The sequence below is a fragment of the Vigna angularis genome, chromosome 5, assembly GCF_016808095.1.
Source record: "Vigna angularis cultivar LongXiaoDou No.4 chromosome 5, ASM1680809v1, whole genome shotgun sequence".
Classification (NCBI taxonomy): Eukaryota; Viridiplantae; Streptophyta; class Magnoliopsida; order Fabales; family Fabaceae; genus Vigna; species Vigna angularis.
The window spans coordinates 30,407,604-30,430,998 of record NC_068974.1 but is presented as its reverse complement, the minus strand read 5'-3'; the positions used below and the strand labels follow the sequence as shown (position 1 = coordinate 30,430,998).

The following is a 23,395-nucleotide window of genomic DNA, read 5'->3' as shown; positions in this document are numbered from 1 at the left end:
AAAGCTTTGCCTGTGGTGTTCTTGACGACGATTTTATTCGAAGTTGGCTACAACACTTGTCACTGGAATTATATAGTAATCAGAGGGAAAATGAGACTTTATACCCTCCATCCCTCAAAATATCATCATATTCGCAGGTGATGGAAAAGTTCTCCATCTTGCAATTCCCTACAAATCAGTCATCACATTTCCTTTCAAATGAACATATATTTTACCTCAATTCGTCGCTCTTAAATATGTTTGAACAGTGAATTATGTTCATGTAAACACAACCTTAGTTGTATGAACAAAAGTTTTGGGCATTGATAATGACACTTCTCAAATTCATATTATTTATCCTTACAACCTATTTAGAAAATTGTTCTTTTTCAGAAAATTTCCAAATATTTGACACATTTCATAACTTCAAGATAAATTTTTATTATGTATCTTTATCATAAAATGTTTCGTTTATTGGGTTTGATTGTGTCCATTTAGAGATGGGTTATTTTTACCATGATATTAATAAGTTATTTGTTATCATAAAATATATTGAAAAGGTTGATTACATAATATATATAATTTATATCAGCCAATATTTTTAAATCATTTTTTCAAATGATTAACTAAAAGAATTATGTACATAATTAGTTTAACTGGTGATTGTAGAAAGATAATTTGAAATGTAGTCTTATACAATTTTAAGAAATTGCAAGTACATTGTAACATTCTATTTTAATAGTATATAACTATTAAAAGAGACATCAAACATAAACAATTGAAAGGATATATAATTGAAAAAACATAGGCTATTACAATTATTTTATACATAACCATAACTCTTAAATCAACACACATATTAGGATCTTATACTTCTAAGAGTTATATAACACTGAAAACAAAAGCGTAATACTGATTTTCAAGAATGATGAAACAAAATGCGAAAATTTTCTACTTTTAAGCTTCAACACCATTCTCGTCCTACACTGGATCAACTGAAATATCATCATTTGCTCACACCATTTAGGTCATCATTGCAAAAAAAAAAGGAACACACAGACAGAAAAATAGAAAGAAAAGAATAAGCTAATGAACCAAAAACAATCATATTTCACTTTTATAGAAATAAACATATAACACAGATAAATCAATCAATCTTAAGATATACAATCATTTCTAGATTTGACCATCGAGATACATGTATTGATGTCAAACTTTTGGGGAACCTAAACCTGTGTGTGGTGAAACAATTCGTCCATATCAAACTACCACACACCAAGGTTAATCCGTCAAAAATCTATGGCTAAGAAACAACCACTAGATTAAAGATCTTCTGCTACTCTCTACGACATACCTCATTCTTCTCTATTTGAGACTTGATGGTTATTAAGAGTTTCAAAATCATACCCCATTTCAAAGCTCCTACATTAATACATCACATTATAGAACAACAACAAGGATTTCTCCATGGAATCTCTTTCAACATGCACTTAGTCCATATACACATCCATTAGTATTATCCATAAAGCATCAATAATTACCAACAAGCATACATTAAATTAGAATAAACAAGTTCAAACCAAATCAATAATCAAAAAACACATAAAACATGGCAAGAAAAGAAACAGGAAGCATCAAACGCCCAAAATTGGCACCTAGCGAGCCAGGACTCTCGCCTAGCGAGCAAACCTCTCACCCAGGGAATTAAGGAGAAAAAGAATCTAAACCTACAGAGTAGAAGTGGTGCTTAGGGCCACCCAAACTCGTTTAGCGCCCAACAATTCGAGAGCTCACTAACTTCACAGCGCTCAACGCCCAAACTGGCTGCTCAACACCCTAAAGTCCAATGGCTCTATAGGCTCAGTGTCATTCTCTGTCCCTCAACGCCACACCAGAACTCAACAACTTCAAAACTTGATCTGGATGCACTTAAGAACTATTCAAATGACCAAATTAGTATCATTGACATTGTAATTGATTTGAAAACATGTTTATACCTCATATTGGATACCGATTTGCTCAGTTGGCTAGTGACTCAGTCCATCAGATCAAACCAACTTCCATTACAACCACAAACGGTAATAAGAATACTAAAGACTCAATTTCAATAAAATAAGTGGCTAACCAAGTCCTAAATGACACAAACACAAACTCTTAACATCAAGTTCATTCAATAAACTAATCCTACTAGATTTCACCCGTCAAACCATCATTTTTGGACCAAAAACTAATCAACACTCAACAAATTACCAAACCAAAGTCCAGTAGCAAAAAAACCAATTAAAAACAAAATTTCTATCATTATCATATCATAAAAATCAGTTCAATCAGCAAGTTATCTATAACAAGAATTCAACATACCAAAGTATCAATTCAATGTGTTACATAAAACACTATCATAAAACTCAAATCAGATTTCAACAATGATCCCATACAATTTCAACTACCAAAACAAATTATCAAGTTACGAAAACTTTAGAAACAAGGTATTAGCTTACCTTACTTTATAGAAGACCAAACCATTATAGAAAGCCTAAAACAGTTCCCTAAGCATAAGAAGTCCTATATGGTCCTATGAACCATAAAAGTACGATCAGAGTACTGTTAGGATAACTGATCAGCAGACAATTTTACAAAAGACTCAAAAGTCACATGTATCTATAGCAGACTTGTATGCAAAGAAAGACAAATGAGACCGAAAATAAGAGTAGAAAACAAACTTACTCTATTTGAGAAACTAATCGATCCAAATTGAAAAGTTTGCTGTCAGGATCAATCCTACGATCTCAGTTCGTCAAGATGAATAGAGGAAGAAAAATCCTAGAGAAAAGTAAGAGAATTTTAGAAAAGTGATTTTTAGAGAGACTTTGTGTTTTAGAATTATGAAACTTAGTCATACTCTAAACTATTTATATTAAAACCATTTAATATTAAAATAATTGAATCTTATTATTTTTAAACCACTATCCCTTTTAAAATATAGGTCTTCACATACATATTTAATAAGATTTATAAAATCAATATAAATTAATTTATCGATTATTATAATATTTTTTAAATAAAAAAATACAATTTAGCCTTAAATTAATGTATATAGATTTGTCTTGTTTATTTTTTTAATAAATTCATGTTATGTTATATTATACGTAAACGTATTCTTTTTTAATGTATATTTATAATGTATTAAAATTTAAATATAACTATAATGATAAATTTGATTTTAAATTTTATATTTATTTTGAAGATTTAAAGTCATGATGTTTTTATTTTAATTTATAGGGTTATAAGTTATGATAATATATTATTTAGTACTATGTAATTATTAGTAGTAGTATTGATTTTATTGATGGTTTCGATTTCTATTTAGTTAGAGTCAAACCGTTACATTTTTATTTTTATTTTCAATTGTTGTAAATTGTAACTTGATCTTCAAAATTGTGTTGAATTCTACTAAGTGATTTACTTTTGTGTTAGCTATCTATACATCTGTTTTAATTATTATTTTTTTATTCTCTTATGGGGTTAAATAAGTTGTTTTGGAAAATATAATAACTTCTTAGGGGATAATTTTAAATATGTATTCAATTAATTGCTTTAAGGTAAGTTGGTTTTATGTTAATTTCATTTTGACTTATATATTTGTTTATCTTTTTATTATCTTATATAACTAATTAAGTTGGTTTGGAAAATATTAGATTATTTGGGAGGCAATTTATTAAGTAGATAGAAGAATTACTTTCATATAAATGATAGTTTTTAGCCCTTCTTTTGATATCTTTTGCATGATTTGTGATAGTTTTTACGATGGTGTGTAAAATTGACTTTATCAAAGATATAACTTATAGTAGAGAACTTTGCAAATTTTAACGTTTTATTTGTATGTGAGTTTTGCTTTATGTTATGTTTAATTAGGATACATATTAATACTTGTGTTTGCACAAATTTCATTGATGTTTTATGCGAAATTAGAAAAAGGTAATGTCAACAAAAAAATATTTAGCAAGAAAGACATTAAGTAATTTCATTCGTATATTTTATACTACGATAAAACCAACAAATATTGATGTTTGATTTAATTATTGTAGAGATGAGATTAGTACTTTCATCACAAATTTGGTTTAGATTTTTATATTATTTTGAAGATTTAAAACTAATGATTAGTTTATAGATTATAAGGTACAATACTACATTAATTTAAAATGTTATTTAATCATGTTTTTAATTTTTAATCCAAAAATAAAACTTGTCCATGTTCTAAATTCGGAGGTTGTTTATTAAATTTTAAAAAAGAATAGATATATTTATTATAATCTAAATGTATTATTTTTTTTTCATGTTGAATTACATACCAAACTTATATTATTTGAGATATTTCAATTTAGCTAATGTTATTAATATGTAAAGAAAAATTTAACATCACTATATTAAAAATTATATTAATTCATTTATAAAGTTTGATCATCAAACTTAAACATTGAATAAATTTAATCTAATTGTATTACTTTTGTTAAATATTTAGAATAATATTGAAGTTATTTATACAATTTGAAACATTTCAACTTAAACATTAACTTGAAATGTCATTAACAATTAAAAATAATTTAACAATTTAACGTTATTTGTAACACCCAAAATATAGTATAAACTATATTATAGTTCTATTACATATAATAATATAATAGACCAGTTATTCATGAGATGTTAAAGTATTTTAAACTTTAAGAAAATAGCTACTACACAAAACATATGAACAAACCGATCGGTTATACAACACCCTATATAAACCGAACGGTTTACAAAATGTAAATACTAAATCTGATGACTGAATGGTCCTAACTAGAGTGCAGGTTTAACGTCTTCCAAAGCCTGCTCCAACAAACAATCATCACCATCTGCTCACATCCATAGGATGATCATTACAATAGGAGAAGACGACCGAACAGAAAACATAGGACAAGACAGGAAAAGTAGGATAAGTTAGAGTAATTTAATTAATCCAATAAAACATATAATTCAAACAAATACAAGAGTAAGCAAAAGCCAATCATGCAACAACCAACATATATTTCCAGCAATGACCGAACATCTAATATATGCAATGAACGACCACTCTTACTCTGACTATCCGGACTGTATGAATTGTGTAGCTACGACGTTTTTGCACCCGGATGGTGTAGTAGCTGAGATGCCCTCAACAGTTGCCACCGGGGTTAGCCTGTTATACCTCGCCTAAGTTACACTTATGGACTAGGACCTCCTGCCATTCTCACACATGAGTTACTGCTCTCTACGTGAGAATGAGTAATCACAGAATATCAGGATAAACGTCAGTTTAGCAATAACCACATTCATACTCGACAATTCCATAACCATTCTTGAGATATTCCTCCTAGGAATTCTCTTCCACGTTACTTAAAACACCATCATCATTATATAACATATAATTTCATTCAACAATCATATCTTTACTCATAAAACCGAGAACTCTGTGAACGTCGGAGACCAAACGAAAAGATCAACATAATCTATGAACAAGACCGAATGGAAGAAACTTTCCCTACATACGAACATGACCGAACGGTCATTTAAAGAGTAAGACTCAAGTAGGAATCAAACATTTGAACTTATACCGAGCACTTATGATTTAGAACTAACATTATTGGCTTAGATCGAACGCCATTGGCTTAGGCCGAACACTATTGGCTTAGGCTGAACACTATTGAAATAGGTCGAATACTATTAGCTTAGGCCGCACTCTATTAGCTTATGCCGAATATTACTAACTTAAGCCGAACACTATTAAAAACCGAATACTAGTATAAGACCGAGCGCTACGTTAGGAAACCCACCCTTCTAATATCGATCAGTCATGAACTGGTAGGACTCCGAGGAGACCAACTCCAGATAATAACCGAGCGGTCAACAGTAACCACTCGGCATTCTACACGAATCTGTATAACTTCTACAAAATTATGAACAATGCGTAACTTAACCAAATCAGAATATCTTTGCCAATATCTAATTCTCCACTTTCGAATTATAAATCAATTCAAACCTATTTAAATATACCTAAACCATAATAACGTCCATCAAAAGAATCCCATAGCCGATTTCTACCAATCACTTTCATAACATAATAGACCGAACGCTATAATGCGGAAAACCCAACTCGTTCACAGGTTTCTACTATACACATCATTTAAACACAAATCCAGTAAATCATCCAATTATTCATACATGCACTCGTTCAACCAACAATTTCAAACATAAACAAACATAATTAAATTACTAGTTTCCCTTACCTTTTTAACCGAACAACAACTCAGCTCACAATAGAATTTGTTTCCTCAAAACCAGAACTTTCTATAACACTTAAAATCCACCGATCAAGAAAGAAAATCCATCATCAGACCAAAACATGATCAGAATTTTGTGAAGATGAAACCGATGAACACATGAAACCAAAAATTTGACTTGCATGTGCCCGAAAACAGGTTTCTTAGGAAGAGAATGAACTTATCGGCTCCATACTTGAATTTGATCGGTGAGGATGGAAGAGTTTTAACACTCTGATTACCCAACACTATCTGATTGATGATCAGAAGAAGAAGAAGAAGAAGTGAGAATTTGTAGAGAGAAGAAAGAGAATTGTAGACAGAAGGAGGAGAAAAGGACTCGGGAACTTAGATAGAAGAAGTGCATGCAGAGGAGAGTGGCACAAAATTTTGAAAAGTTCCTTTATATACCACCGTCAAAACCGATCGACCACTCAGCTACGCACATTTGTCTTTCACTTTCTAAGTTTCTAAAATCCTTACGCCTACACCTGACTTCCACTTCTCTACTGAATTTAATGATTCTGACATTATTGAATTATAAACTATATCCATTTATTTATAAAATTTGAAAACCAAATATATCTTGAAAGAGAAATAAAATTCAATTTCATATCTAAACTTATGAATTACAAACATAATTAATTTTTTTATAATATAGTTGGAATCTCAATTTAGTTGTGGTCAAACCATTAAATTTAGAATTTTCCACAACCAATATAGTATTAAAAACATGAAACATTATAATATAAACATAATCATGTTAAAATATACAATTAAATATATATTTCTCGATAAATTTAGTTTTTATTTATATATTATCACATCCATATTTCAACAAAATCATCCTTGGGTTTTGTTATACAAAGTGACAAGGAGTAATATTTTCCTTAAAGAAAAAGTAAAATTATGAAAAGACAGAAGGTTTCAATAGCATATTGGGGGTGTTAATAGAAACACCCTAAATTTGTGTAGTTCTTCGGCTTCACAGAAAAAAATAAAAAAAAGGATAATGAGAATTGAGAACATTAACATACACCACAACTTGTGGAAATAAGAGGAAGACATGTCCCTCACTTCACCTCCACAGGTCCAAAGCAAGAAAAATAAAATAAAAAATAAAAAATAACATAATGAATTATCCAACTCCACTTTCAATGTTGTCCACCCTTCTCACACCCTGCAAGTGTTCAAATTCACAGAAGCCATGGTCGTAAACCTCTCTCCCTCTCCACTTTTACATTCCAGTTCCATAATTAGATTGGCCAATTCCAAGTCACCCATTTCAGAATCTTGGCACAGGCTCAAAACCCATTTCCCAAAACCACTTCTTTCCCCTTCTTTTGCCTCCCCCAGCGTGAACTTCGCGTTCAAAAAGCAGTTTTTGCATGGAAACAGCAGGAACAGGTTGGATTTTAGGACTTTGTCTATTGCTGGATTTGACTATGGGAACTTTGAGGGGCCTCAGTCTGTGCTTGAGGCTGCTGCAGTGTTGACAGCCATCATTGTTGTGCATGAGAGTGGTCACTTTCTTGCTGCTTATCTCCAAGGCATTCATGTGAGTAAGTTTGCTGTAGGGTTTGGTCCAATTTTAGCGAAGTTTAATGCCAAAAATGTAGAATATTCCATCAGGGCTTTTCCTCTAGGGGGCTTTGTGGGGTTCCCTGATAATGATCCAGAGAGTGATATTCCTGTTGATGATGCGAACTTGCTTAAGAACAGACCAATATTGGATAGGGTGATTGTTGTTTCAGCTGGTGTTGTTGCTAACATTATTTTTGCATTTCTTATTATCTTTGCCCAAGTCCTGTCTGTTGGCTTGCCTGAGCAAGAGGTCTTTCCTGGGGTGAGTGTGCCTGATGTTAGACCCTTTTCAGCTGCTTCCAGGGATGGATTGCTTGCCGGAGATGTGATCCTTGAGGTTAATGGTAGTGAGTTTGCTAAACCAGGTCCTAGTGCAGTTTCTGAAGTTGTTGAGATCATCAAGAGGAACCCTAAGAGGTATGTTTTGCTCAAGATTAAAAGAGGGGGGCAGAATTTTGATGTAAAGGTCACCCCAGATGAGAATTATGATGGAACTGGGAAAATTGGAGTGCAGCTGGCCCCTAACGTGAAAATAGGTAAAGTTAAGCCAAAAAATTTGGGGGAGGCGGTAGAGTTTACTTGGAAAGAGTTTTGGGGTCTATCATCTAATGTTTTAGATGGGTTAAAACAAACATTCTTAAACTTCTCACAGTCAGCTAGTAAGGTTTCAGGTCCTGTGGCCATTATTGCTGTTGGTGCTGAGGTGGCACGGTCGAATATCGATGGTCTCTTCCAGTTTGCTGCAATACTCAACATTAACCTTGCGGTTATAAACCTTCTTCCTTTGCCTGCTTTAGATGGAGGCACATTAGCACTGATCCTCGTTGAGGCTGCCAGGGGTGGGAGAAAGTTACCATTGGAAGTGGAGCAAACTATTATGTCTTCTGGAATTATGCTTGTTATAATTCTGGGGTTATTCCTTATTGTTCGTGATACCCTGAACCTTGAATTTATCAAAGACTTGTTGTAATTATAGTGAACTGTAGTTGGTAGTGAGCTTCAGAAAGTATTTTTCATGATCCTCATCTGCAATGCTGTTGCACCAGTGTCATAGCCAGTGCTATATCTGTAGAGGAGGCAAGGTAAGTTTCTTCCTCCAAGGATGTTATGTGAGAAGCATCCCTTTGTTACCAATTCATTGATCTGATCCGGATTGAATTTGTCATCCTGGAATATAAACTTACAAGTTACAAATACTAGTTTTGATTAAGAATTTTAATATCTTCTCTCTCCTTGCATTTTCTTTGTAATTCATGAATCTTGACAATTTATAGGTTACAACTTGATATGGATTCCCGTTTCTCTGTAGATTTCATTGATTTGACTATGTTTAAATGAAGCATTAATACAAAGCACAATCCGTGCTTGATTTTTTAATCTTCTGGAATTGAATTATACTTTATTTTCTTTGGGAATGAGAGAGTGTAGTGATGCTGTATTTGTGAAAAAGAGAGTCCAATATATGTCCAAAATTTAACTGTTTGGCATAATTGCAATAACTTCTTTGCTACATTACATGTCTTGCTATGAACTAGGTCATTTTGTATGCAATTCCTCTTCAATTAAATGAACTAAGTAATAAAGATCAACCAAAGTATTCTCCTTCTACCAATATTTTCTGGTTAGCTAGCCAGGGCGTTCGCATGAAACCTAGAACAGAGGTGAATAGCGGGTATTGTTTTTTAGATTATGGTGGGAGAAATGAGTGTCAAACTGAAAAATGGCAACTGTTTCTAATAGGTTAAAATCTACTAGTTTTCTTTCCCCTTAAAAGTAGGGAATGAAAGTGAAATATGGTGGTATAAGAATTGGAACTAAGATTAGCATGTGACTGCATATTCATACAAAGTTGTCAAAACTGGTAATTTAGTATGACCATCATAACCACCAAGCTATAGCAGATACGAGTGTAAATTCTCAAACAAGAGAACAGTGTAATTATAACTAGTTTATAGGGAGATCAGAGTAATTGGCCCAGAAAAAAATGGCCAACAATGAATAGTGGGACTTGATAGTTATTTTCTTTTCAAAAAATTCTATTTTCTACGCCTTAAACCAGCTACCTTTATAAGGAATGGTACTGTACTGCTAAAGTCTTAACTCAGATGGCAAGTTCCCGTGTACCACTTCGACTAATGTGTGTTGGTAATCAGAGGATGAGAAGTGTATCATAGGCTTAAGCCAAATAGAGAGCATACTCAGGAGTAAACCATTGAATTCATAAGTGTGCTCTTATTTATAATATTGGACACTAACAATAACAAACTCCCTAACTGCACTCTAATAAAACTTTATTCTCTTAGTGTGCGTATATGAAAAGACATTTGTTTGGTTCAGACACTTTAATGGAAGGGAGAGGAGATACTAGGTTGTCCACTTTTTCTTTGGTTTACAAGGGAAGGAGAGATATTTTAAAAATTTATTTATTTTCATACTTTATAATTTTGGATTCCAAGCTTAAATAAAATTATTTTTGTCAGTAAACTTAAAATTTTTTAAATCATCTCCCCTCTCCCAGCAAATCCCTCCAAAATTTTATAGGAAGCAAAAATTAGATGAAACCTAAATACTAAAAAAACAAGGTTTGAGAAAAACCATCTCCTCTCTCCTCTCCGGTTCCCTCTAATAGTTGTTATTATGTTAGTGGAGGGACTTGAATCTACTACTTATTATCACTCTCTCCCTTTCATTTTTACCACCAAATCATTCGTTGTGTAATTGACTTAATTAAGGCATATAGGAGATTAGGAAATATTATTGCCTTTCTGGTAGGTTATCAGATTATGAAATGGTGGTGGTATATGGACAGTTTACAAGGTGAAGCATGAAGATGTTCAATGAATGTAGTGATTAGTAGAAAGGTATTTCAATGAATGTAGTGATTAGTAGAAAGGAATTTCTCTGAATGGTATCAACTGTTTGTTTGTATACCTTAAGGCTAAGGATTGACTGTGAGATATTTCTAGAGATAAAGGTGAACCGGGATTGTCAAATCTTACCTATTTTACTTTCTGGGAATATCATTTTCTTTGAATGGGGTGCACCATTCTTAAATGATCAAGATATTGGACGCTTCTGTTAAAAAAAGATATACCAGTTTACCTGATAACTCTTTATTAAATACAAATCAAATTATTGAATGGTAAAATATTATCTTAATACACAATTAGTCTTAGATGTATTAAACATTATAAACATGCAGTTTGATATGGTAGTGTAAAGTAAAGTTGACTGAGAGTATTAACCAATATTTAAAGTATATGAAATTTCATGTTTGATATTTTGTGTATGCACTTGCATGTGTTCTTGTTGGATGTCCATAAGAAAATCCAAGACCTATAGCATGGGAAGAAGCATGTGTATTGGAGCCAGCTTGGTGTAAGAGATTCATATGGAGATCCTGTCATAATTGATCTCTGGATCTAGCCTCCACAATGATAATTATATATCCCTTATTTGTTGTTAAAGAATAGTTGAATGGAGAATATCAACAATAACATCGAATCCAAAAACATATATTCTTTTCATTAGAAAAAACAAAGGAAGAGGTAATGTATATATGTCCTTTGGTTGTTCACCCAAAATTGAGTATAATTTACCTATTTAATTTTGGAGGAAATATAATATTTTTCACCAAGAAGTTAGGTTAGGCTTACCTAGTGAGGGAATTTACATTAATGATGGTTACAGTCACCAAATAATAGATTATTTGTGTTCTCTCATTTTTAAGGAATGTGACTATTATTGATTCTATCTATAAATAATCAAGTCGTATGTTTACTAAATATCATATATGGTGAATACTTCCCATTTGTAGTCTCAACATATTAATTGTGTCACATTGTAATGTACAGTTTTCTGTCATCATATCTGTCTTGTTTATTAAATTCAGTTTTGTGGACATTTTTTTTGGATGGTAGATCATGCTTGGATGCCATTATTTATGTAATGTATAGGCTTCTGTGATAGAATTCAATTTATTAGTCTTTAAACCTTTTTCTGTCTAATATTTATCCTTTGGAAGGGAAAGTTAATGGTATTTTTCTCTCTATAAAATTATCACTAGATAGTTATGCAATAACTTAATAGAGTTAGACTTAGAGACAAAAGTGATGTTTCGAAAATTAGAATTAACATTAATAGTTTAATTTTTTAGGCAAAGATTGGTGATAAAGTTTATAAATATTAGTAAAAAGTTTATAAATAAAGTTTATAAATATTAGTAAAAAGGTATAAAAAATCTTGGATAGTTAGGTACAGGTGCTTTGCTTGACGTAGTTGATTAAAATAACAATCAGAAATTCGTGTTGCAGAAGCTTCGTCACGTCAAAAACCACTTGATGAAGCATTCCAAAACTGTGATATTTCACAAAAATTAAATTGTCTAAAGTTTAACCTAACTTCCCTGGTTAGTACAGAAGAACTCATCTCATCCAATTATTATTCATACGTTTCTTCAATTCTTATTTCATTCTATGACATGACCATTAGAATAAAACTCTATTATTTTCCTTTGCTTTCCTATAAATACAATAAATTAAGTTGGATAATTAATTTTCACAACTATGGATAGAACATTGATTTTCAAGACTATTATGTAATAAAGAGAATATATCATTTCATATTGTCATTTTTTAAATAGATAATTTTAATCTTTAATAAACACAAATAAATTATTTATTTAATAAAATAAATAATTAAATAAATTATCTTTCTTTCAAAATGATTAAATATTTTTTTTAAATATCACAATATAATATTTTAATATTATATATAATATTATTTTAATATTTTTAATTAAGAATTCATAAAAATAATAAAATTATATATTTTAAATATTAAATTATTTTAATGTAATTGAAATGTAAATGCACATTTTGAAGTGTATATATTTTCTTAGTTATAGATAATAAATTTATTATTAATTTTTTAAAACAACTTAGCATTTTAGAAAACTTTTATATAAAATAACTATTACAAACAGAAGAAAATTACTTTGCACATCACTGCCTTCCACCGAGATGCATTGACACTTATCACTCATAGTGTGAAGTGATCATTCTTTAGAAACAAACAAACACAAGAAAATACAAAAGAGATGATACAGTAAACTAGTGTGTAAAAGAGTTATTCTAAAACAATTAAATCACATCAAATATAAGCTAAACATGGATTAAATACAATAAATTATATAGATACACACAAACAGTTGACACTAGACTCCATTATCCGAATACATGCATTTGACATTGGACTTCACTGTAGGCGTGAGTTCGTAGTAGTATTTATGTTTTGTAGAGTCATAAACAAAAGAATTATCACCATACTACTTATAAGAGTAATATAATGCCCTTCACGCCTAGGACCTAATTGTCCAGTGGCTAGGACCTCTTGCGACTCTCACCACATAACTCATTCTCCTCTATTTGAGTATGAATAGTTATTTAGAGTTTAGGATACCTACTAGCCCTCAAAATGTCAATGTATACACTAAGATCATCACTACAAAAAATTTCTCCTTGAATTTCTCTCAATACCACTAACATACATGTCCACAATAGGGATCATGACAAAAATATTTGTACTCATGGGTATCCGCGAATAAAATCTATAATGGGTGTGGGTAGCATTTTATTTGTACTCGCGAGTATCAATTACCACAAAAACATTAAAATAAAATTTAATTTATATTATGTGAAGTTAAATTTAATCAAAATTAAAAGAAATTTATATTTAATTTAATTTATATTTTATTTTATATTTTTTTGGTAATTTTATTTGAAAAATTTATAAAATATATTTTTTTAAATATTTGTAGTATCCATGGATACCTGTGGATATTTTTTAAACGGGTATCTAGGAGTAACGGGGTAGGTAACAAATGATTTTTTTTATTGCGGATAGACATTATTCGTGTCTGGCCTGATCCGTTGTCATTCCTAGTCCACAACCATAATAATCACCTTAATTAATAATAAACAATATTATAAATATACATCAATTTAATCACATATTTATTTCAAACAAGTAAAGAAGGAGAACAAATCCAACATACAAATTAATGTTCAGACGTGCTACTTAGCATCAAACCTTCCACAAAAAGTGGCGCTCAGTGACAACTATGGCGCTCAGTGACACCTCTAGCACTCAATGACATCTCTAGCACTCAGTGATAGTTATGGCGCTTAATGACAGCTCTGACGCTCATTGACAACTCTCACGCTCAATGAGAACTCTAGTTCTCATCGATATTGTTCCTACAAAAGTTGCCCTCAATGGTGTCCTATTCCCCCCCCCCCCCCCTCCCCAACGTTAGGGCATTCGCAAAATATAACGCTTAATGGTATAAACTTGTGCTCAATAGATGATGCAATAAGGTTGACGCTCAATGCCAGTTTGTCACCGCTCAATGTTTTACCATACACTAGTAGATGAAATTATGTGATTTTGGAAAACGAGACTTGTTCAATTTATCAATTTGGTATTCTCCTCTTAGTACTTTGGTCAAAAAGAGTTTTCAATATTAGAACACATACCAATTAACTCAATTGCTCATATTCTAATTCCCTCAATAAGTAATAAATCAGCAAAAACAATAATCATTCAAATCATACCAAATTAATTAAAAACAATCGAATTTCATCCCTAATATCATTAGAGCAACAATATGCAGATCAACAAATTTATCAAACTTACATACATAAAAAATGACTAGTTTTCCTAACCTGACCCAACTACTCACAAGATCCTAACAAGCGGAGTTCCTCCTAACTAGTACAACAGAGATTCATATAGATTACTAAAAAGATGCATACAAGTGAAAGAAAACTCACATACAACATATAACAGACAATAATGAGAAAAATTTGTTTAAACTCAACTTACTCGAAGGAATAAAATAATTGGTCCAAATTGAAGAATTTGTTACAATGATCAATCTTACAATGAGACGAGTAGAGAGAAAGAAATTAGAGAGAGAGAAGTTAGAGAACTCTAGAAAAATTAATTTTACAAGATGGTGTGTTTTAAAATAATGAGATTGATTCAGAACAAAACTACTATTTATATTAAAATATTTTAATATTAAAATAATCAAGTTTCACCATTTTAAAATCACTATTACTTTTAAAATGTCATTTTCTAGGTCTTCATACAATAAATAACATAAAAAATAAAGAAAAAGGGTTTAAATTCAACTTACGCAAAAGATAAATTAATCTGTCCAAATTGAAGAGCTCCTAAGATGAATACGTTCTTCAATCAAACAAACATATAAAAAAAATAGAAAGAAAAAACAAATAACTCTAAAAAGTAATTTTTATAAATATAGTAGGGTTAAAAATGATAAAACGAATTCATAACAAAATTATTTACATTAACACTTTTTAATATTAAAATAATCAAAAATCAGTGTATTTAAACCAATATCACTTTTAAATGTTATTTTATGGTCTTTAAAATACCTCAAAATCTACTAACTTTAGTTGTTTTTTATATTATTCTATTTTTTATTTATAATAATGCCTAATTAAAGTACATTATTTTTACTTTATTTTAAAACATAATATAAGAAGTTTTCATGTTAGTTTAAGTTTAAGTGAAAATGTTTTCATATGGTTTAAATTAATAAAAGAATATAACATAGGAAAAAAGACATAATAACTAAAAGTGGAAAAAGTGATTAAAACATAATAAATAAAAGTTTATAAGATTTTAATTTAATTAAAAGATATAAATACCCTAAAAATATTTTTCTCAATAAAATAAAATAAATCATTATATATAACTATTATTGAAGAAGAATTATTTTTTGTAATTATATAATAACAACATTTTAATATACAGTTTTTATTAACAGTTTTTTCTTTTTTAATATATATATATATATATTATTCTTTAAAATATTGTTTATACTAACTGTGACATCCCAAATATATAATAACTACATCCAAATAAAGAGAAGAGTTAGAGTATGACTTGCAATTAAGTACGAAATTACAGTCATCCAAAATATAATATAAAGTTTTAAACTCAGACAGTTTTGAGTATTTAACATCTAAGAGTTTAGATATATAAATCATACGCAGACTGTGCAGCAGCATCATTCTCCTCCAGCTCTTGCTCTAGAGGTATTTCCTCAACCACATCTGCTCCCATCCAAGTGGATGATCATCGCAAAGAAAAACATACACAAGCAACACACAACACATAAGCAAGGGTGAGCTAGATAAACAGGCAGTAATCATACCGGTCAATCAATTAATAATCATCCTGCTTGGTATATATAAAACGGTTAATACATAACACATTAAACCATGACTCTAACACTCAACACGACTCATCTTAGTATAACTGTCAAACTATTGGTCGTCTTTGCACTTGCGTAGTTCAGCTGGCACTCCCCAACACTATGCAAGGTAAATCCTCCATCTGTCTATGTCTAAACTCTAAGACTATAGATGAGAATCTCCCTCTACTCTCACCACCTACACTGCTCTCCTCTATTTGAGCATGAACAGTGCTTCGAGTGTAGGGATAGACATACCAGTTCAAAGCTTCATACAGTTATACAAAACAACAACAACACCCCACACATCACTTTCAATCATCTCACCCTGAGGTTTCCACTTCATACTCAATTACATCATTGTAGTTCACATTCATATGTTTTACAACCACTCAACAACACCATACATACATCCTGACAGTCAAACAACATCAATCAATCCAAACAGAAGAAGAAAAATGAGTGAGATCCCCTCTATGCACCCGTTTACGTTCATATATATATATATATATATATATATATATATATATATATATATTATGATAACAATTTATATCATACGTTTTATATGTTAATATAATATATATCATGCTTTCCTAACTTATATTTCCATAACATTTAATAATATACATACATACATATATATATATATATATATATATATATATATATATATATATATATATATATATATATATATATCATGGTTCTTATTTGGTAAACTACTTGTCTAATTTTCATCATAGTAGAGATCTTACTTTCTCCCGATTGGTCACCGGAGAGGGTTCAGATGTCTGAACGCATCAGACTCACCTTCGGCGCTAGCACATATGACTAGTCACAACGTGCTGGACCAGGCCAGGGCTGCTCTATGATCAGGGATGTGCCAACTCAGGTTTTTAAGTCCCCTCTATCCTACCAACAAAGAAAGGCTTTTAACAAGTTATGATTTAATTATCTAAGTTATTAAAATATATATATCACCCTTCCCCTCACAGTAACCTTAAACAGTACCTGCCCATATACATACTATCACAAAGCCCTTACTCCAAACCCTCCAACCAAAACCATTTCAACCAAAACAGATTAATTTCAACAGAGACACTTACAAACATAATTGCCACATGTACCAGTTCAACACCAAAGCATAAATTATTTAAGCACAATTCCACAGTCTCAGTTATAATTATCCAATAAAAATTAACATCGTAGAACAACTTCACAAGAACACACCAATTCAACATTCAACCTGCATATATTTGTATAAAATAAATTCATACAAAAATAATTAGCTCCCCTTACCTCAAAGTCGAATTACCAAGCTCACAGGAACTCTCCTGTCTCACCAAATGAGAACTCAACCAAACCCTATAAACCGCCAAGGGGTGACAGTAACAGTTCTTAGAGCTTGATTTAACAAACAAAAAAAAATATAAACAAAACCCCCTAGTAACATACAACCAGTAGCATTGCATGTTCTAGGTTTGAGAATGGAGACAGAGAAGGGAAAAGTTGACTCACCGGTCCAATCGAAAATGCGATCGGTTCAAAAGGAAGCATTCGGTGAGATGAACGTTTGAGCATCCTCCAACTCAAGATTGAAAGGTTCAAAGAGCTAAAAATTTAGAGAGAAGGCAGAGAGAGTTAGGACTTGAAATTTTTAGAGAGAGAAGCTCAGAAAATTAGAATTTATTGAACTCTTTCCTAAAGTCAGATTGACTTAGAGAGATGGGCCAGTTGCCCCACATAGGGCCTAATGGCCTAATGATTCTGGGGGCCTTACACTAATAATGCAAATGATTATTTTATCACTAATTTTTATGTATATATTTTCTATAAATTTAATTATATTTTTATTATTATGTTAACAACAATAATATTTAATTTTAAATTTTTTATTATCATAAAATAAAAGTAAATCTATGCATGTATACAAATGCCTTTCCACTTATAAAATTGGAATGCTGTTTAAATTATGTACAATTATACCATCTACATCTCCTATTTATTTCAACGGATAAATTCATCATATACTCATATATTCTTTTATATTCAAGCAGTGTTATTTTATATCAATTTCAATATATATTTTTTTTATGTAAAGATTTGATGAGACTTATACTCTTAATAATATTTTATTTAATTATTGACAAAAATATTTTCAAAAATAAAAGAATAATTTTTTAATCTTGCAATATGGTATCCTAGTTAAAATCCTCATTCTTTTTATGCTATGCCTTCTAAATTAAATGTCATCAATGAGCATTAAATAATTGTTGGAGTATCACTCCAAATCAATAATACACTTAATGGAACAATGAATAACAACAAAACAACATATTTTATAAAACCAAATCCTCATCAATTAAAAAAAATCATTATTTTACATTTTTAAATTAAAATCTTAAATATCATCATGTAAAATTTAATTAAAAAATTATATTAAATATATTTTTAGTATACGAATTTTGACACACAAAATTAAAATTTATCATAATGTTATATTTTTATTCAAAACTTTAAAAATAGATAATATATTTTTTAATTAAATTATATTAAATTTTTTTAATATATAAAACGCGTTTTCCACATATGAAAATGTCGTATTAATAATAACATAAAACTCAAATAAAAATATATCAAATAATATTAACAACTTGGATATTACCTGAAATTTGATACTTTGCAAAATTTTTAAAAAATTAAATTAAAAACCTATATTTATTATTTTTAAATTTTAGATGCCAAAATATATTAAAAATTTAGCCTGTGTTCGCATGAACGGAATTTACTTTTCATGCAAATTAGAGAGCGAGGATTTGAAAGTGATTAACTGTTTGTTTGAGAGGATTAGCAAGGATAAACGAAGATGGATTTGCGGAATGGATGCACTTTTGGTCACCTGCGCGGATGGAAGGAGATTTGCACGGATTGTGAGCGAGCCTGGGCCTTTTTCTTAAATTCCAGAACAGTCAACATTAGCAGATTAAAACCGATTCCGTAGCACAGTACAACACATAACCGATTACATGTAGAGGAGAAGGAAAAAGGACGTTGTGCGTGTTGATGGAATGAAGAAGCTGGTTGTTGAAGATGAAGATAATGGATCCACAGGTTTGAGAAGATGATGAACAGTACTAAAGTGGTAGACGTAATCGGTTACAGGCATTGGTTATGCAGTTGTGAAGGATTGTGTGCACTTGTGTAATCGGTTACGTAGAAGTGGTAACCGGTTACAGACCATCCTGAAAAGTGTTATTTTGGTTACGGGGAGTGGTATTGGGTTGAAACGTGAAGAGGTGGCTGGAAGACCCCTGGTTCTGGAAGGCACATGAGTCTGAACGCTATGTTGAATGTGCGACCGACACTACACTACGTAGGTACCTGTGCAGGCTCAACCCGATTCACCGCCTACGTGGGGAGTTAATTCGTCATCCTCAGCTTCAAAGCGACGTTCGAAGGTTTTGGGCACCCACATGGAGTTTCTAGCCAGTGCACTTGATGGTAAGATATCTCTAGGCTGTGATTCAGCTGCATGGCGTGCCTATGTGTCAGGTTTTGTGAGTTTGATGGTAGATTGCACACCTAACTGGGTGCTGGAAGTAGATGTGCATGTGTTGAAGAGACTAAGCAATGGGTTGAGGCAGTTGAACGAGGAGGAGCTTGCACTTGTTCTGTTGGCCGTTCGTGGGATAGGTACAATGGGTGCTGCAGCAGAGCTCATAATCGACACTCGAATATAAATAAACGTTGTGCAGTCTTTTGGATTAACAGTTTTGTTTGGAATGTACCACGTATTAGAATGGAAAATTTTGTATATATAACCTTCATCTAAGCAGATATGGTTTAACCACATCCATTTTCATTTGGCATTCGTGTCAACCTATTGATTTTTGAACCATACAACTAATATTCACATGAAAAGGTGGTAAATTCATCCAAAAAATCTAAATACTGTTAGAATTGAAAATTAGGAATATGCTTGGGTTTTAAATTCAAACATTATGAAGTATTTTATTTTTTTACCATTAAAAAATGTTAAAACCTTGTATAACTTGTTATTTTAGGTTTTAGTATTATTAAACTTTGATACTGTATTTCTCTACTGTTTTTTTATATAATGTATTAATATTATTTTACCTTGGTTTAGTTACTAGTCGACTGCTAATCTTAAAATCGATGTTTTAAATGGTTTATTAATTGGTTTGGTTTTAAAATTATACTTTAAATAAGTAGTATATTTAGTTTAATTAATAATAGTATTAAAATGGATTGATTTTATGATGAACTAGAAATTTACCATCAATACATTTTATTGTTACTTTTGTTACTAGTCATTTCGTTCTTATTACAGTTATAATTTATTTACTTTATCTGCATTATATCACTAAGCCTGTGTTCGCATGAACAGATAACACTATTCAAGCAAAATTGCGGGCGATGAATTACAAATTGTGTTGTTCGTTTGAGAGGAAAAGGACGGATCGTAGAGGATGGATTTGCAGGATACCCTCGATTTTGGTCACTCGCAAAATCGAAGAGATTTACGTAGATTGTTGCGGAAAAGTCGTGTGTGCTCTCCACTTGTTACGAAACGACGAGGATGGCGTAACCGGTTACAGCAAAGTCGTAACCGGTTACAGCGGTATGAAGTTTTGGCTGACACATGTGTAATCGGTTACGCAAACGGGTAACCGGTTACAGGACTGTACATTATAACTTTTATAATTTTTAAACATTAATTTTATAAATTATTCATAATTTTTTTCTCTTTATAAACATTTTTACAATTAAATATAACATTTATAAATAACATTTTATATTACTTTTATAACTAGGGACATTTTGGTAATTTTTAATTTCTACCAATTAAACTAATTTTTAAAATCTATCACATCAATCAAATTTTACACTAATTCTTACAAACTTTATTTCCAAATCCACTCTCAATTACCCACAAATCCACTTAAAAAAAACAACTAAAAAATTACCTTCAAATCCACTCAAATCCATTCAAATCATCTCCCCCAAATATTCCCAAAAGAACACACCCTTGAAAAAAAAAATCTCAATTTGGTGTCAAAGTCAAAATTCATGCAAAGATATTTAACCCAAAAATTTTCATTTGGAAGAAGTGAAAAGAAAAGTCAACTGTTTTGGCTGCTGAGCACAACTGTAGAAAGATAGAACAAGAAACAAAACAGAGATCGGTAAAAAAAGTGAAAAACTAAGTATAAATATAAATATTAAAAAGGGCTTTCATTCATAATCTTGTCCTTCACTTCGCCATTGCATCAAAACCAAAGGGTTGGTTTCATTCGACCCCACCATAGCTGTTCCATACTCTCTGCCTTCAAATCACAAAGGTACTCTCTTTTTCTATCTCTATTAACATTTCTCTCTGTCTCTACATGCATGACAAAACAAATTAAAAAATACCCCCATTAACCTTAATTGGTTCAGGCATAAGTTTTTTCTAGAATTTTTCAACCCAATAAACATGTTGAGTGTTTTCTTGTTTTTTGATTCATAACTTGATCTATGTGCGATCTAATGCTTATTGGGCATCCGAATGAATTTGGGTTGATAAATTCTTCAATCCTTTGCTTGGAATTTCTGGAGAGATCTTGTGTGAAAGTAAGATTTTGATGTACCCTTTGTTTGATTCTTCTCATCAATTCGTGGCCTCCGAATTATTTTTCTTTTCTCGTGTTAAAAAGTTGAATAATGGTATTGAATATGTGTCACGATCCATGCAAACGGGTGGACTTAGCATTTAATTTGACTGAGGTAGACTTGGATTAAGATGCAGTTTTGTCTTTTCCCCCCATTTTGCCCTTTTATATTCCTCTCTTAATTTCCTTCTTCAATTCAGTCTTTGATCCGATTCGTGATTAGAATCAGAGTGTTTTTGGGTTAGCAATTGTCAAATTAATTTTGTAATTTGTTTCTAGCTAGAATTGGTTTTTGAGGGAAGTGATTCCTGTTTACATTAGTATAAGAAAAAGTGTGAAAGAAACTGTAATCAAATTGATTCTAGAACACTGGGTCTGAGTCGGACTGAATTTGATCTCCTTAAGTTCTTATTTTGAGTTTGTGTCAGAGGTAACTGGTAAAATTCCTCAGTGAAAATTATTCTTCAATGAGACTGATAGATATTTTGTGCCAATATCAGATGGTTATAAGAAAAGAGTTGATTCTAGAATTAAGTTAGCTAGATTTGTTTCAACTCAATCAATTCTAGACCAGAATCAAATTATTTAATGTGATGTCAAACATGTAAACATTTACTTAAAATCTGGTGGCAAGGTTTGGTATTTCAATGTGATTTTGGATGATTCAACATGCAACAACACAAATTATAATGAATTGAAATGTTTTGAAGGCTAAAAGAAAATGAGCAAGGGACCAAGTTGGTCTGACCAATGGGGGAATGGAGGGTTTGGCAGTGACCACTATGAGGATGAGAAAGTGAAGAAGAGCAGTGGAAGCAACAAGAAGATGGCTGCTGGTATGGACAAGGCCAAAGCTGCAGCAATTGTGGGTGCTGACAAGGCTAAAACTGCTGCTGTAGTGGGTGCCCAGAAGGTGAAGAGTGGAACTTCTGCTGGAATCAAATGGGTCAAGAATCAGTACCAGAAAAGGACTTCCAAGTGAAGTTTCACTCACAGACAGTTTCAGTTCATAGCTTTGGTAAATAATACATGATGATCTAGTAAAGTGTTTTGCTTGTTTGCGTGCAATTTCCATTGCAACAATCCAGATTAACTTCTTATTTTTATTTTTCATTTGTTTGTAGAAAATTGCTGGGTGTTGATCATGTTATTAGTTTACCTGAAATCTTTCTGTGACTGCTCATTCAACAGATTTTACAGTTTTACACCATTTGTTCCTACTGCAGGGTGATGTTTTACAGTATTATATTGTGAGTTTTATATGCTGTAGTTATTTTCGGAACACATTTCAATTATGATATGATAACGTTATTTGTACTGAAAGAAACAACTAGAAACTAGAATATACACAAATGGAACTGCATAGGTTGGTTTTTATTTCTCACTTGAACCAACTCAATGTCAATGAATTGGAATATCAGATCTGTTATAATTTAATCCAATTCAGATAAAATAAATCATTAAAGTTATTTCACTGTTTCAATAGAAATATATTATTTGATTTTAATATTTGAAGTATCACAACCATGCTGAGT

The 23,395-nt window shown here is 31.2% G+C and overlaps 1 protein-coding gene and 2 long non-coding RNA genes across 3 annotated transcripts; 2 read left to right on the top strand and 1 right to left on the bottom strand.

Moving 5' to 3' along the window:
- Positions 1 to 7,405: 7,405 nt before the first annotated feature.
- LOC108339523 (membrane metalloprotease ARASP, chloroplastic) lies at positions 7,406 to 9,117 on the top strand. The gene has a single exon (XM_017576655.2). The coding sequence runs from the start codon at positions 7,522 to 7,524 to the stop codon at positions 8,866 to 8,868; it is 1,347 nt and encodes a 448-aa protein (XP_017432144.1). The 5' UTR covers positions 7,406 to 7,521; the 3' UTR covers positions 8,869 to 9,117.
- A 6,715-nt stretch (positions 9,118 to 15,832) lies between these two features.
- LOC108340174 (uncharacterized) lies at positions 15,833 to 17,852 on the bottom strand. Its single transcript, XR_001833172.2, has 3 exons — positions 17,707 to 17,852; positions 17,488 to 17,553; positions 15,833 to 16,045 (listed from the first exon to the last, which is right to left on the bottom strand). It is a non-coding gene; the product is annotated as an uncharacterized LOC108340174 (long non-coding RNA).
- Positions 17,853 to 21,349: 3,497 nt separating this feature from the next.
- On the top strand, positions 21,350 to 23,080 carry LOC128196806 (uncharacterized). Its single transcript, XR_008249190.1, has 2 exons — positions 21,350 to 21,551; positions 22,571 to 23,080. It is a non-coding gene; the product is annotated as an uncharacterized LOC128196806 (long non-coding RNA).
- The last annotated feature ends 315 nt before the right edge of the window (positions 23,081 to 23,395 follow it).